General features: G+C 48.7%; 1 protein-coding gene and 1 pseudogene across 1 annotated transcript in view; both read right to left on the bottom strand.

The window, feature by feature from the left end:
* Positions 1–13,820, bottom strand: part of LOC125091113 (ATP-binding cassette sub-family A member 17-like) — a 72,670-nt gene that overhangs the window by 26,077 nt on the left and 32,773 nt on the right. Inside the window, 2 exon segments of the mRNA XM_047714554.1 lie at positions 369–522; positions 8,078–8,176. Coding sequence (XP_047570510.1) covers positions 369–522; positions 8,078–8,176 — 253 coding nt within the window.
* LOC125090904 (heat shock protein HSP 90-alpha-like) lies at positions 10,763–13,485 on the bottom strand (annotated as a pseudogene).

Raw genomic sequence — 13,820 nt, 5'->3', positions numbered from 1 at the left:
GATCTATTTCACAGTGAGAGAGGAAAAAGGAAGATTAAACATGCTTTTGTGGCCAGCAGACTTTTATTCTTTCTTCTTGGTGAGAAGAAGGGCCAAGACCTTTCCTGTGACCTTTACCGTGACCTTTTCCGATACTTTTCTCCGTTGGGTTAATCCTGGCCACGAAACACTGGGATGTTGCCTTTGAACTAGAGCCGAGAGCCTGGCATTGCTGAAACCTAGCGGGGGCCTGTCTTTTATGCTGGAAATCTGCACATTTCCCCTCAACCCTTGTGAAAGGTTGACCCGCACTTCCTGACAGAGGAAGAGTGTGATTCTAAGAACTGAGCGCACCTGCCCTCCTGCGTGCGCGGGACACTCTTGCTCACCCCCGTGTTCAGCTGGACTGGCAGGCCCGGCTGCACTGAGAAGATCTGGGACTGGATGCGTTTAATCCCGCTGACAGACACTCTTTGTTGGAACTGCGTGGAGGAGATCTTGAGGGCTTGGACATCTGTGTTGCTGTCTGACAGCTTGTTAACCCTAAACCAGGCCGAAACAAAGAGAAATGCAAATTCACAAAGACCACAACTCACGTCAGTTTGTTCGGATCTAGAGAGTCTTAAACAGGCCCCGAGTAATGCTGAATTAACTGAATATTGAGTTAACGGACCAATGGCACTTCCAAAGAACGGAGGCGGCCTTACGCAAATTAAGGCAAAAATGAAATATCACTTAATATCTATCTTATGAGAAAAATCGTCAGTTATAAACATAGCATTGCTGACCGTTTTGGCCGGGGCGGGTAAACTACAGCCCGGGGCTAAATCTAGCCCAAGGCCTTGTTTTCTGTTTGGTTCTGAGCTCAGAATGGGTTTCACATTTTTAAATGGTTACGTGTTAAATGGTTATCAAAGCACCAACATACTCTCCTTGATTATGCCCTGAGTCTACATAGCCTCGAATATTCCTCTCTGGCCAGAAAAGGTTGGCTGAACCCCGCTCAAGGCAAAAAGATATTTTCATTGCTGGCAACAAACTGTTAAGAAGTCAGGAAAGATATTTTTATTCATAGCCTCTGGGTCAGTTATTCCTCTAATGGGAACTTTTCTCAACAAAACAGTCCAGTATAGTGTGGCTCATTTTCCCTCTAGTACAGTTCGGTAAAAGACGGTGTGTTTGTTAGTGTCTACGGCGGTGGCACAATTATCCCCAGATTTAGTGGCTCAAAACAACAGAAGGGGTCTATTGTCTCCCACAGTTCTGTGGGTCAGGAATCCGGGATGGTGGGCGATGGGCCAGGGATGTGGTGGTCTGAAGGCACAGCCGACGCCAGAGGATCCCCTTCCAAGATGGCGCCCTCCCATGGCTGGTTTACCAGCTAGCTCTCCTGAGTGGGGTTCCGACAAGAATGTCGGTTCTAATTAACATTAACGATCAGGGTACATGTGAGATAACAAAGACGTGTGTCAGAAATTCACTCATTCATCTCCGGGGGGAGGGAGTGAGCAGCACTCCCGTTGAGTTGAACGCTACTTTTTTTTTAATACTGGAAGGATAGTTCCTCACGTTTTGTGCTCTTCTTAATGAGATGGCTCCCGATAGGAGACGTTTTCAAACTTCCTTTGCATTATTCATGTTTTCTCCATGACTTTCGAAGTCTAGACAATCAACTAAACCCTGATTTACAGTGTGTACCGAGTTCTGTGGTGTAGACGGTCTCACTGTGGTCAACTTCAAACTGTTGACAGATATGCCCGTCGCACAGACACGAGTCAGTGTAGACAACCCACAAGCACCGGTAACAGTAGGACACAGCCAGAGCAGGAGGAGGTGAAGTCTGTGTGTTACCGTTTGTGACACTGTGGTCTGTGATAAGAAATAGATATTTGGTCTTCATTCCGGTCCTGGCACTGAGCTCCTCAAACACTTCCAACTTCCCAAGAGGAGACAGCGGTTAAGGTGTGTTTTGTCATGCGAAAGTGACTGAGGATGGGGGCCGGTTGCCTGGGGAACCATCCACTTCATGGCAAAGTTGGAGCTTTCAAGCCCACGTCCCAACCTCCTGGGAGGCGACAGGGGCTGGAGATCGAGTTTAAGCACCAGCGGCCAGCGCCGTAATCCATCCACCGTGCGCATGTCCGGAAGCCTCCACAAAAACCCGAGTGGACAGGACTCAGAGGCTTTCCAGTTGGTGAGCACGTGGAGGTGTGGGGACCGTCGCGTTCTCAGAGCACGTGGACGCTTCGGACCCTTTCCCTGTGTCCGTGTTCATCTGGATCCCGAGGCATATCCTTCATAATGACCTGCTAACTGTGAGAGAGTTTCTCTGAGCTCCGTGAGCCGTTCTAGCAAATGAATCGGAAAGGGGTTGTGGGGACGTCCGGTGTGGAGCTGGTTGGGTCAGAAGCGCAGGTGACCACCTGACTGGGACTAGGGTCCAGAGTTGGGGGTGGGGGGCAGTCTTGCCGGCCTGACCCCCTCACCTGGGGATCTGACGCCATTCTTCCAGGTAGGAAGCGTCAGGATAGAGTTCATTGCTTGGTGGTGTGGAAAAAAAGAACAACATACACCAGAATGGATATCACAATTGTACCCCTGTTTTTACCATGACTTATTTATAAGCATGAGCAATTTAATTTTTAATAATTGCTCTGTTTCACTGGCTCACACAATTCTCGATAATTTAATAACTGGCTCTCGTGAGCCAATGTGAGCCAACTCCAGCAAACCTCTGGAGGGCTGAGAGAGCTAGCCAGCAGGGCTCCCGACACTTTGGTGACCTTGCCTACGAGTCACCCAGTCAGTTGGGCAAACTTGCTGCTTTTGAGGGTCAGCCGTGCTTACGGTTAGGGGGCGAGGCTGGAGCGAGCCCCTGGGTCTTGCTCCCACCGACGGTGCGCCCCGGAGGCCCTCCCTGCCTTTTGCTGGGCTCTGCTTCTCCCGTCGACGGTTCCTCCATGACTTTTCCAGGCGTTGTGCTTGTCCGTTCTTTAGCGTTTCTACACGCAGGGGGTATTAGTGACGATCCCAGGGATTTGCGGGGCCTCTCTCTCGTCAGGACGTCATCTGCCACCTGCGGTGGGTGTGTGGGGAGAGGGGACACCACGGGGCACTTCGCCACAGTGTTTTCTTTGATATTTCATGGCGTAAGGTCGTATTTTTACATTTTTCCTCTTCATATGGTTTCTGCTAGTAGAATTTTTTTTTCCTATTTACAAAAATAAGAGTGTCGCTTATTAAGACTGAATTTCAGGAGGGAGGGAGGGGGGTTTTCTACGGTGGGATCTCTGCGAGCACCACGTCGCGCTTTCCTCAGACACCAGAGTGCGAGCTTCTCGGAGGCTTCTGCCCTGCGTAGACGGGATCCAGCTCGTCCCTCAAATCTCTGCCTCCTGGTGTCTGCTCTCTGTCCTCCTCCCCCAGTTTTATTGAGATACAAGTGATATATGTGCTTAGAAGTTTCCGGGGTACGTATACACTGTGGACTAGTCCGTCGCCTCATGTAGTTACAATAGCTTTTGCTTGTGGTGAGAGCTTTTTTGATCTGCTCTCTTAAAGCCTGTCACATATACAATAGAGGACCCTTAACTGCAGTCGCCTGGCCGTACGTGACACGCCCAGAACTTACTCGTTGTGGAACTGCAGGTCTGTGCCCTGTGACCCTCTTTGCCTGATCCCCCCCAAATCCCCCCTCACCCCCCGCCTCCGGCGACCACACAGCTTTTCTTGGCTTCCAGGAGGTTGTCTGTCTGTGTGATTTTGAGATTCCTCATGGAAGTGAGACCATACAGGACTTGTTTTTCTCTGTCTGATTTATTTCATGGTGCACGATGCCCTCAGGGTCCATCTGTGTCAATGCACCCAGTAGGATTTTCCTTCTTTTTGATGGTGAATAGTGTTCTGTCATGGGGGCTGGGGGTGTACACACGGTGTAGAAACGTTTTACTTTGATACCATCCTACTTGTTTATTTTTTGTTTCTGTCGCTTGTGCTAATCTCCTCCCCTAGATGGTGACCTGCACCTAGTGCCTCACTTTTTTTTTTAAGTTGTAGCTTTTTTTCTTTTTTGAAGATTTTATTTATTTATTTGAGGGGCGCCTGGGTGACTCAGTGGGTTAAGCCTCTGCCTTCCGCTCAGGTCAAGATCTCAGGGTCCTGGGATCAAGCCCCACATTAGGCTCTCTGCTCAGCAGGGGGCCTGCTTCCTCCTCTCTCTGCCTGTCTCTGCCTACTTGTGATTTCTCTGTCAAATAAATAAATAAAATATTTTTTAAAAAGATTTTATTTATTTATTTGACAGAGAGCAGCGTGAAGAGCAGAGGGGAGAGAAAGAGGGTTGAGCAGACTCCCTGCTGAGCGTGGAGTCTGACGCGGGGTCCATCTCATGACACCAAGATCATGACCTCAAGCTGAAACCTAGAGTCGGACGGTTTAGCGACTGAGCCGTCCAGGTGCCCCTAGATAAAAATTTTTTTTAAAGACACCGAAGATTTGTACACAACAATTAACCCACTGGACCTTTGGTTGTGCACAAGACACCGCGCCCAGCCACTGAAGAACGCATGTTGTAAGCTGAGCCACAGACGGGAGCATTTTGAAGGACGGAGGCTACCGGAGTGTATGCTAGGACCAGAGTGAAATGCGGCCGAAATCAAGTGCCTTAACAAGACAAACAAGGCAAGACCAAACAAGAAAACGGTTTTTAAAAACTATCTCCCTGAATTTGAAAATAAGAAATACAGTTCTGAGCAAGCCACCAGTCAGAGCAGAAAGCACATGGGAAAATAAACAGAATTCTAACCGAATGGTAAAGAAAATACTGCATAGCCAAAAAGCTGAGACGCAGGTAAGTGCCGCTCAGGGGGAAATTTGTATCGCTCTGTATTCCCCTGCCCCAGGAGAGGCTGACCTGCCTCTCAGCTTGCAGTGGGCCGGTTGTGTTCCAGCCCCTACTGTGAGATAAGCAAGTGGGGACGTAAAGACTGGAAAATAAGAAGCAGCACCGTCTTTACACATGACGGTTACACACAAAATACTAAGGAAATCCACCCCAAACTGTTGGAATAAGGGAGTTAAATAATATCTCCAGGTGTAGAGAATGCACAAATGATTTCTAGATCTGCTACAAGTGATTGGAAACGAAATTCAGAAATCCATTTCCAAACTTTGAAAAACTACGAAATACGTAGGAGTCAGTTTCACAAAAGATACGCAGAACTTCTGGAAACCGCAAAACAGGGATGATAAAAAAATTAGCGATGACCTCCCAAATCAACGAAGCCGTGTGTAATAGCTGTGGGTTGGGAGGGTGAGTGTTTGAGGTAGCTGTCCGTGCGCCCCAGATTAATCTGTAGGTTCACTTAGTACCACTCATATCATATACCCAGCAGGTTAAAAAAAAAAAAATAGACTCAGGTAAAAAAAAAATAGACTTTACAGTCTAGAAACTTTTACGTTATAGAAAAACCAAGCAGAAGGCACCGAGTTCCCTTTTATTTACTCTATGCCTGCTCCCCCCCTCCCCGTTTTCCCTATTGCGAACAGCTTGCGTTGACGTGCTATTACCAGCTGTAACCGACGGACCAGTTTTCCGGCAAGTTCTTTTTTTTTTTTTCCCCCAAAAATAGAAACTGATGAGTTTATATTTAAGTTTACATGTTAACACAAACAACCTATAATGGTCAAAACAATCTTCAAAAAATAGACCTGGAGAAACCATCTGCTCCCTGACTTCAAAACGTACCACAAAGCTGCAGCGATCACGGTGGCGTGGGACTGGCTGGCGTGGGACAGCAGCGAGTTCCATGGGACAGGGTAGGGGATGTAGAAATTGACATACACGTCGACTGATTTTCGGTGAAGGCATCCAAACAATTTGGTGTGGAAGAACGTCTCTTCCCCAAATTGTCCCTCGAGCCTGGATACCCACGTGCAGGAGAATGAACCTCAGCCTCTTGTCACACTGCACACAAAAGTTAGTACCACGTGGGCCGCAGAGCTAATGCGGGCGCTGAAATGGTCCCGTTCCCAGAAGAACACATAGCAGAATGACTCCGTGACGCAAGGGTGGGCTCTGAGAACAGGAAGAGAGAACCCTCAGGCGGGGCGGAAAACGGGCCTGACAAAGACTCGTATGGAACCTTAGGGTCGATATTTGTGCCCCTTTTGGTACGTCTGTTATACTTCGATAAAAATGTAATTGTTTAAGAGAACTCAGAGGAAGCATTGAACTGAGGATCAGACAGAGCTGGAGGGAGAAGAGGCAACCTGGGTGACACGTCGGGGGATATTATCCAACATGCTGCTCCGGGAGGCGGAGGGCTGGAAAAGGTGAAAAAGAAGAGAAAACTAACAGAGCACCGAGAATGAGAAGATCTAACCCCTGTTACGGAGAGCAGCGGACACACTGGGCGCTGTGGAACTCAGGAAAGGCATTGCACTGGGGCCGGAAGTCCATCAGATGTCCAGGACGGTAATTAAAAAGAAAACTGAGGGACGCCTGGGTGGCTCAGTTGGTTGGACGACTGCCTTCGGCTCAGGTCATGATCCTGGAGTCCCGGGATCGAGTCCCGCATCGGGCTCCCAGCTCCACGGGGAGTCTGCTTCTCTCTCTGACCTTCTCCTAGCTCATGCTCTCTCTCACTGTCTCTCTCTCAAAAAAAAAGAAAAGAAAAGAAAACTGAACCAACACAGACCATGGGTAACGTGCATGACTTCTGAAGCGAAGAGTGGCCAGATTTCTTTCAAAGGAGCACGGGGTAAACCTACGGCTCACTTTCAGCAGCAAGAGTGGAGACTCGGAAATAGTCTGGGAATAGCTTTCTTTCTTTTTTTGCAAGATTTATTTGAGAATGAGAGTGAGAGAGAGCATGAGTGGGCGAGTACGGCTGGGGAAAGGCAGAGGGAGAAGCAGACTCCCCACCAAGCAGGCAGCCTGGTATGGGGCTCGATCCCAGGACCCCGAGATCACACCCCAAGCTCAAAGGCAGACGCTCAAACAACCAGCCACCCAGGTGCCCTGGCAAATAACTTTCAATCTGGTGACAATATCCTTTAAAAATTAGAGAACTAAAATCATTTCCAGACCCCTGCCCCCAAAATACCCCAAAACGAAAAGCCCCAAAGACCCCCAACACCAAAAAACACTAGTGTGTTTGGCTCCTGGATAAAAACGCTAACGGGTACCATGCAGAATGTCCTGTGGGCAGGAGGACAGTTATCGGAGATGGAAGAGGAATGAACCGGGAGAAGGTGCGTATTCACATGGGTTTAAGTGGCCACTGCTGTTCTCAAACAAGAATACTACAGTTTTGTGGAGTTGAAAAAAGGATTAAAATATACAGTCCATACAAGTTGGTGACGGCAGGATGCGTGCCTGTCCCATGGTCTCAGGTTTTCCAGGAGCAGAGCAAAGATATGACCTCACCCCGCGCCTTGACAAATCACAGAGATGTGTTTCAGTATCTACGCCGACCGCTAAGGTAGTACAGTAAGAACGCAGAATTCCCCACTAGCGTGGGGGAAGAAACTACAGACTGAGGAAAAAGAACCCCCAAAAAGGGAGAGAAAAAGCCACATAGACTGGTGGAAAATATAAAAGAAAATATACATTTTAATGTATCATCACTAGCATTTGTAAACTACCTGAGTGTTGCACATAACAGACACATATTCCCGCATCTGATCGTCGCTCTCTGGCCTTGTTTGGCCTTTGGGGTGAATCATGGAGAGCGGCCCATCCCCGCCCCCCTCGAAGGAAGCCGCCTCCCTGCTTCCTGACGCTCACAGAGCTCTGTGCTTCCACAAGCCCTGGGTGGAGGTAATAAGCCTTCCTCATTGACTAAACAGCGCCCCAGGTGATACAATGTCTGTTTGGTTTGTTTTTCCCTCCTGGAAGGTGATACAATGTATCCAGCACATCCTTGCTGGGCAGTATCCCTATTTCTGGAAGTCCCCATGGGAGGCTGGCGGGCCACCCTGCAAGGGCGAGGGCGTGCCCCGGAGAAGCCAAGCGCGGGACAGGGGTCAGATGCAGGACCCTCAGGACCCCTCCCACTGTGAGAGCCTTGGGGGTTGCGGCTGCAGCCTTGCTTACTGCATGAAGACCTCCTCCATGGTGGTGACCGCAGTTCCGAAGCTGGCGACCCCCAGCTCCTCCTGCCTCGCTTCCAGCTCGGTGAAGAGAGATGCAAACCTGCGAGGGAAGGGCGGTTCCATTCCTCATAGGTGGGAGGGGGCCTCCTCCCTGTCACCCCGGGCTTCCCACGGGGCAAACCGTAGGGGCTGGGGAGTCAAGACCATCTTTGTTCAGAGCTCAGCCTTGTCACCCCCCAGCTCCAGGACTCTGAACGTGAGCAGCGAGGGTGACAGCATTTACCCCAGAGTGTCTGGGACGATCACTCTCACACCCAGCTCGTAAATAATTCATCTCTGTCCTGCTGTTTTTGGAGTGCTTACTAAATGCCGGGGGCATTCCAAGCCCTGTTCCGCCTCACCAGCTCAGTCAACTGTCTCAACAGCTCTTCAGCTCTTCGCAGACAGCTCTGAGAGGTTAAGTAACTTCCCCAAGATCACACAGCCGGATGTAGCCAGAGCGGGAGGCAAACTCAGAGGCCCGCTCAGAAGACTGTGAGTGCTCTGTCCCCGCCCTGTTGTTCCACTAAATGAGGAAAGGAGCTAATGCTTAACCCTACTAATCTCGAGCCCTTCCTTATGCATGCCTTCCACAGTTTGGAGCTGAAGGAATCGGGACTTTTTGTGCGATATTAAGAAATCCACAATCTCCTACGGTGTGGGCTTCTGCTCCTTCAAGCCCGGTGCCCGGGCCAACAACGTGCCTTTAAGAAACCTGTGGGCACGTGGGATGCCCCAGAGAGGCCGCACCATGGACCACCATGGACCGCGCAGTGGGTGAGAGTGTGAGCTGCGCACTGTTGGGGGCTGCGTTTGAGGCCAGTGTCTGCCCCTTAAGGGTTGTGTGACTCTGGGCTGGTTCTTTTATCTTGCCCCTCTATCCTCGTTGGGGTGACAGACACGCCCTCGCGCCCTGAGGGAGCTAAATGCAAGGACCGTGGCAGAGCAGCCCGCCTGTGCTGTGAGTTCAGTGGTCAGACCCTCACAGGGCACGCTGCCTTGCCTTTCAGTCTCCTGGGACTGAAATCATGCCCATCAATGCAGCTGTCTTGCAGCAAGGTTTACCTATCGGGAAATGCCTTGTTCTCACCCCAGCCAAGAGGCAGACTTTTCCCTCACCCTGCAGAGCGCTCTCCCACCCCCTTCAAGTGATTCCTCTCCCGTCCACACACAACCAGCGTCCAGACTCCTACTGTCAGAGGTGCCTTGTATCTCTGTATCTCATTTCATCTGGGCGACATGTTTCTGAGGTTCAACCACACCAGTGCACGCCTTAATACTTTCTTCTCATTCATCGTGGAGGGATGTTCAACAAAAGCAGTATACTACAGTTTGATCGTTGGTTCCCCTGTTGGTTGACTTTAGACAGAAGGGATAGGGTTTGGGTCAGAGGGGGTTGGGCAGGCTTTGGGCGGCTTCTCCAGGAGCCCTGAGTCACCATGAAGCCGCCATGCCCTGGAGGACTTGGAGATGCTCTGATCAGGGGTTCTGGCTGGGCTCAGCCTTCCAGAAATCCCACCGAGACCCCAGACCTAGGGGCCAAGCCATCCTGGAATTCCAGGTAAGTCCATTCAGTGGCTCTTATTTGGCTAAAAACTTTGTGTTTATGTCCACGTTCTAGATGTTGGTATTGGTATCAGAGTATGCTGCTCCCTTCTGTATTTTCTGAAAGACTGGGGAGATTTATTGTCCTAGCAACTGATGCGACCTGCAATTCTCTTTTCGGTAACGTTTGTCATCGCAAATTCGATTTTGTCAGTAGATGCGTGGTTCTTAGATTTTTCTCTTTTACTTTGTGTCCATTTGAGTAGGTTGTGTTTTTCAAGGAATCAGCCCATTCTACAGTGTCCAGTGTATTTGTGGTATTTTCTCATGAAGTTGTCGTAAGTCTGTGCTTGGGCTGAGAAATGGTCCACTCATTCCTGATGCTGGTTCTTGTATTTCTTCTTTTCTTTAATGGCTTTGGCAGGGGCTCATCACTGTTATTAATATTTGTAATAAACAACGTCTGGCTATTTTAGTCTTCTCAATTTTTGTTGTTGTTTCTAATTCCATCATTTGCTCTCTTCAAATTTATTATTTCTTTTCTTCTCTGTACTCTTCACTTCTGCTTTTTCTCCCTCCCTCAGCTGGAAGCACAGGTCGTTGGTTTTAAGGCTTTCTTCTTTCCTAATGTAGTGTTTCAAAGCTGTATGTTTCCCTCTGGGCACCGCGGTAGCAGCATATGAACATTTCGAGTCTGTTGTGTTTTCATTGCTGTCCAACTCAAAAAAACTCTTTGTAATTCCTTTTTGACCCATAAGCTATTCAGAAGTGTGGTGTTCAGCTTCTGTGTGGATTTTCTAGGTATCTTTTCATAATCAAGTGGTAATTTAACTCTTCTGCTATGTGATGAGGAGCCTGGCTCATGGCTGAGAGCGTACGGGTGAGGCAGGGATTAGTGTGGGAAGGACCCGGAATCTGCCTCCTCACCGACACAGCGGACTCACTGGCAGGCTCCGTCTAAGGTGCCTGGCACTGGAAGTTAGAGTCAGAGTCATTAGGCAAGAGAAAGAAATAAAAGGCATCCAAATTGGAGAGGAAGAAGTAAAATGATCTGTTTGCAGATGACATGATCTTTTTTTTTTTTTTAATTTGTATTTGTTACAACCTTTTAATGTAGAATGTGACTTGAGAACTACATTTCCACTCACGGAACTTGTGGAGTTACTTCTCCAACAGCTTTACAACATGCCTAAGTAGGCCTAGAATGTCGCTACTCTAAACAACGCTCCTCTTTGGAAAACAAGCCCTATACACGGTTACTCCCATCCGGTTGGTTAAACTACTAGTTTCTAGAGGCCTGGTACATGCAGCTGGTAACTACAGGGGACAGAAGATTTAAAAAGTAGATCCTAGAGGGTGAGAGCTATTTTAACCAACATTTCTCTTTAAAACATCAAGGTATAGCTCGGAACACTTCAGTGACAGACAAATTTGGTCTTACTAAGGAATCCACTTGGTAGCTAAACACTGTAGACCACAGTTAACGTTAGGTTACGCACACCTCACAACAAAGGTCACCTTGTCCGGTTACAATGAGCTGGCGTGGCACTAGGGAAGAAAAACTAGCTGGGCTTTAGTTCCTACATGTCACAGTATCACACTCGAACTCAAACAGAAAGAAATCTTATCTTCCCCTTAAGTAGTTATTGGTCATGCCATACAGATTCTTAAAATGTTAACAAAAATAAAAACATCCTTGAAAATATATTATCAGAGGGAATGAAGATAAAGTATCGAATACATGTACAAGTCATTCTCACGGCACCTAGTCAACCTCCTCCATGCGCGACGTGTCGTCATCACCTTCCAGGGGCGGCATCTCCTCGCTCACAGCTGCACTGCTGTCGTCAGCAGTGGGGTCGTCTTCATCAATACCGAGACCAAGCTTGATCATCCTGTAGATCCTGTTGGCATGCGTCTGCTGATCTTCCAGACTGAAGCCGGAGGATAGGAGCGCCGTCTCGTAAAGCAGGATGACCAGGTCTTTCACAGACTTGTCATTCTTGTCGGCCTCGGCCTTCTGCCGTAAGGTCTCGATGATGGAGTGGTCGGGGTTGATCTCCAGGTGCTTCTTCGTGGCCATTTAGCCCATGGTGGAGTTATCTCTCAAGGCCTGGGCCTTCATGATCCTCTCCATGTTTGCCGTCCAGCCGTATGTGCTTGTCACGATGCAGCACGGGGAGGTCACCAGTCGGTTTGACACGACCACCTTTTCAACTTTTTTCTCTAAGATGTCCTTCATGATCTTGCACAGGTTTTCAAATTTTGTCTTTTTCTCTTCCTGTTTCTTTTTCTCTTCTTCATCTTCTGGAAGTTCCAAGCCCTCTTTGGTCACAGACACCAACGTCTTCCCCTCAAACTCCTTCAGCTGCTGGACACAGTACTCATCAATGGGCTCGATCATATAGATCACTTCCAGGCCGTGCTTCCGAAGACGCTCCACAAAGGCCGAGTTCGCTACCTGGTCCTTGGTCTCACCTGTGATGTAATAGATGTGTTTCTGGTTCTCCTTCATTCTGGTGCAGTAGTCCTTGAGAGACACCATCTCGTCACCAGAGGCGGATGTGTAATAGCGCAACAGCTCATAGAGCTTCTTCCGATTCTGAGAGTCTTCATGGATGCCAAGCTTGATGTTTTTGGAGAACTGCTCATAAAACTTTTTGTAGTTCTCTTTGTCTTCAGCCAGTTCGGTGAAGAGTTCTAAGCACTTTTTGACCAAGTTCTTTCTGATAACCTTTAAAATTTTGCTTTGCTGCAGCATCTCACGGGAAATATTTAGAGGAAGATCCTCAGAGTCCACCACACCTCTGATGAAATTCAGATACTCCGGGATGAGCTCCTCACAGTTATCCATGATGAAAACTCTGCGAACATACAACTTAATGTTGTTCTTTTTCTTTCTGTTCTCGAATAGGTCAAAGGGAGCACGTCTTGGCACAAAGAGAAGAGCTCGGAACTCCAACTGTCCTTCCACTGAAAAATGCTTCACTGCCAAGTGATCCTCCCAGTCATTGGTCAAACTCTTGTAGAATTCTCCATACTCTTCATTGGTAATATCGTCGGGGTTTCGGGTCCAAATAGGCTTTGTTTTGATCAATTCTTCCTGATCAATGTACTTCTCCTTGATCTTCTTTTTCTTCTTCTTGTCACCGTCCTTCTTCTCCTCCTCTTCCTCATCAGAACCAACATCTTCTATCGCAGGTGCAGGATCACCTTCGTTCCCCGACCCATAGGTTCGCCTGTGTCAGTGTGGACGGTGAACGAGCCCCCTGCAGAGGACTCCCAGGCGTACTGCTCGTCGTCGTTGTGCTTGGTGATCACCGTCACCTTCTCCGCCACCAAGTAGGCCGAATAGAACCCGACCCCGAACTGGCCAATCATAGAGATATCTGCGCCCGCCTGCAGAGCTTCCATGAACGCTTTGGTCCCCGACTTGGCGATGGTGCCCAGGTTATTGATCAGGTCGGCCTTGGTCATGCCGATCCCGGTATCCATGATGGTGAGGGTCCGGTCCTGCTTGTTCGGGATGAGATTAATGTGCAGCTCCTTCCCCGAGTCGAGCTTGCTGGGGTCGGTCAGGCTCTCGTATCGGATTTTGTCCAGAGTGTCGGTCGAGTTGGAGATCAGCTCCCGGAGGAAGATCTCCTTGTTCGAGTAGAAGGTGTTGATGATCAGCGACATCAACTGCGCGATCTCCGCCTGGAAGGCGAACGTCTCCACCTCCTCCTCCTCCATCGGCTGGTCTTGGGTCTGGGTTTCCTCAGGCATCTTGGCTAAAGGACTGCACGGGCTCCGAGAGGACGCAGCACCGAGACGCAGGAGCAACTAGATGACATGATCTTATATGCAGAAAACTCTATAAAGACGCCACAAAGAAGCTGTGAGAACCAATAAGTAAATTCAGCAAAGGAGCAGGATGTAAAGTCAACACACAGGAATCAGCTGCATTTCTAAGTACAATGAACAAATCTGAAAAGGAAACTACAGAAACAACCCCACTTACCATCGCATCCAACAATAAAATACTTAGGGATTAACTTAATCAAGGAAGTGAAAGACTTGTAGAATGAAAGCTGTCAAACACCGCTGAAGGAAAGTAAAGAAGAGGGAAATCCATGGAAACACATCCCGTGTTCATGGACCGGAAGACGTAATGCTAT

Source organism: Lutra lutra, chromosome 18 (assembly GCF_902655055.1).
Source record: "Lutra lutra chromosome 18, mLutLut1.2, whole genome shotgun sequence".
Classification (NCBI taxonomy): Eukaryota; Metazoa; Chordata; class Mammalia; order Carnivora; family Mustelidae; genus Lutra; species Lutra lutra.
This window is presented reverse-complemented; position numbering and strand designations above follow the sequence as displayed.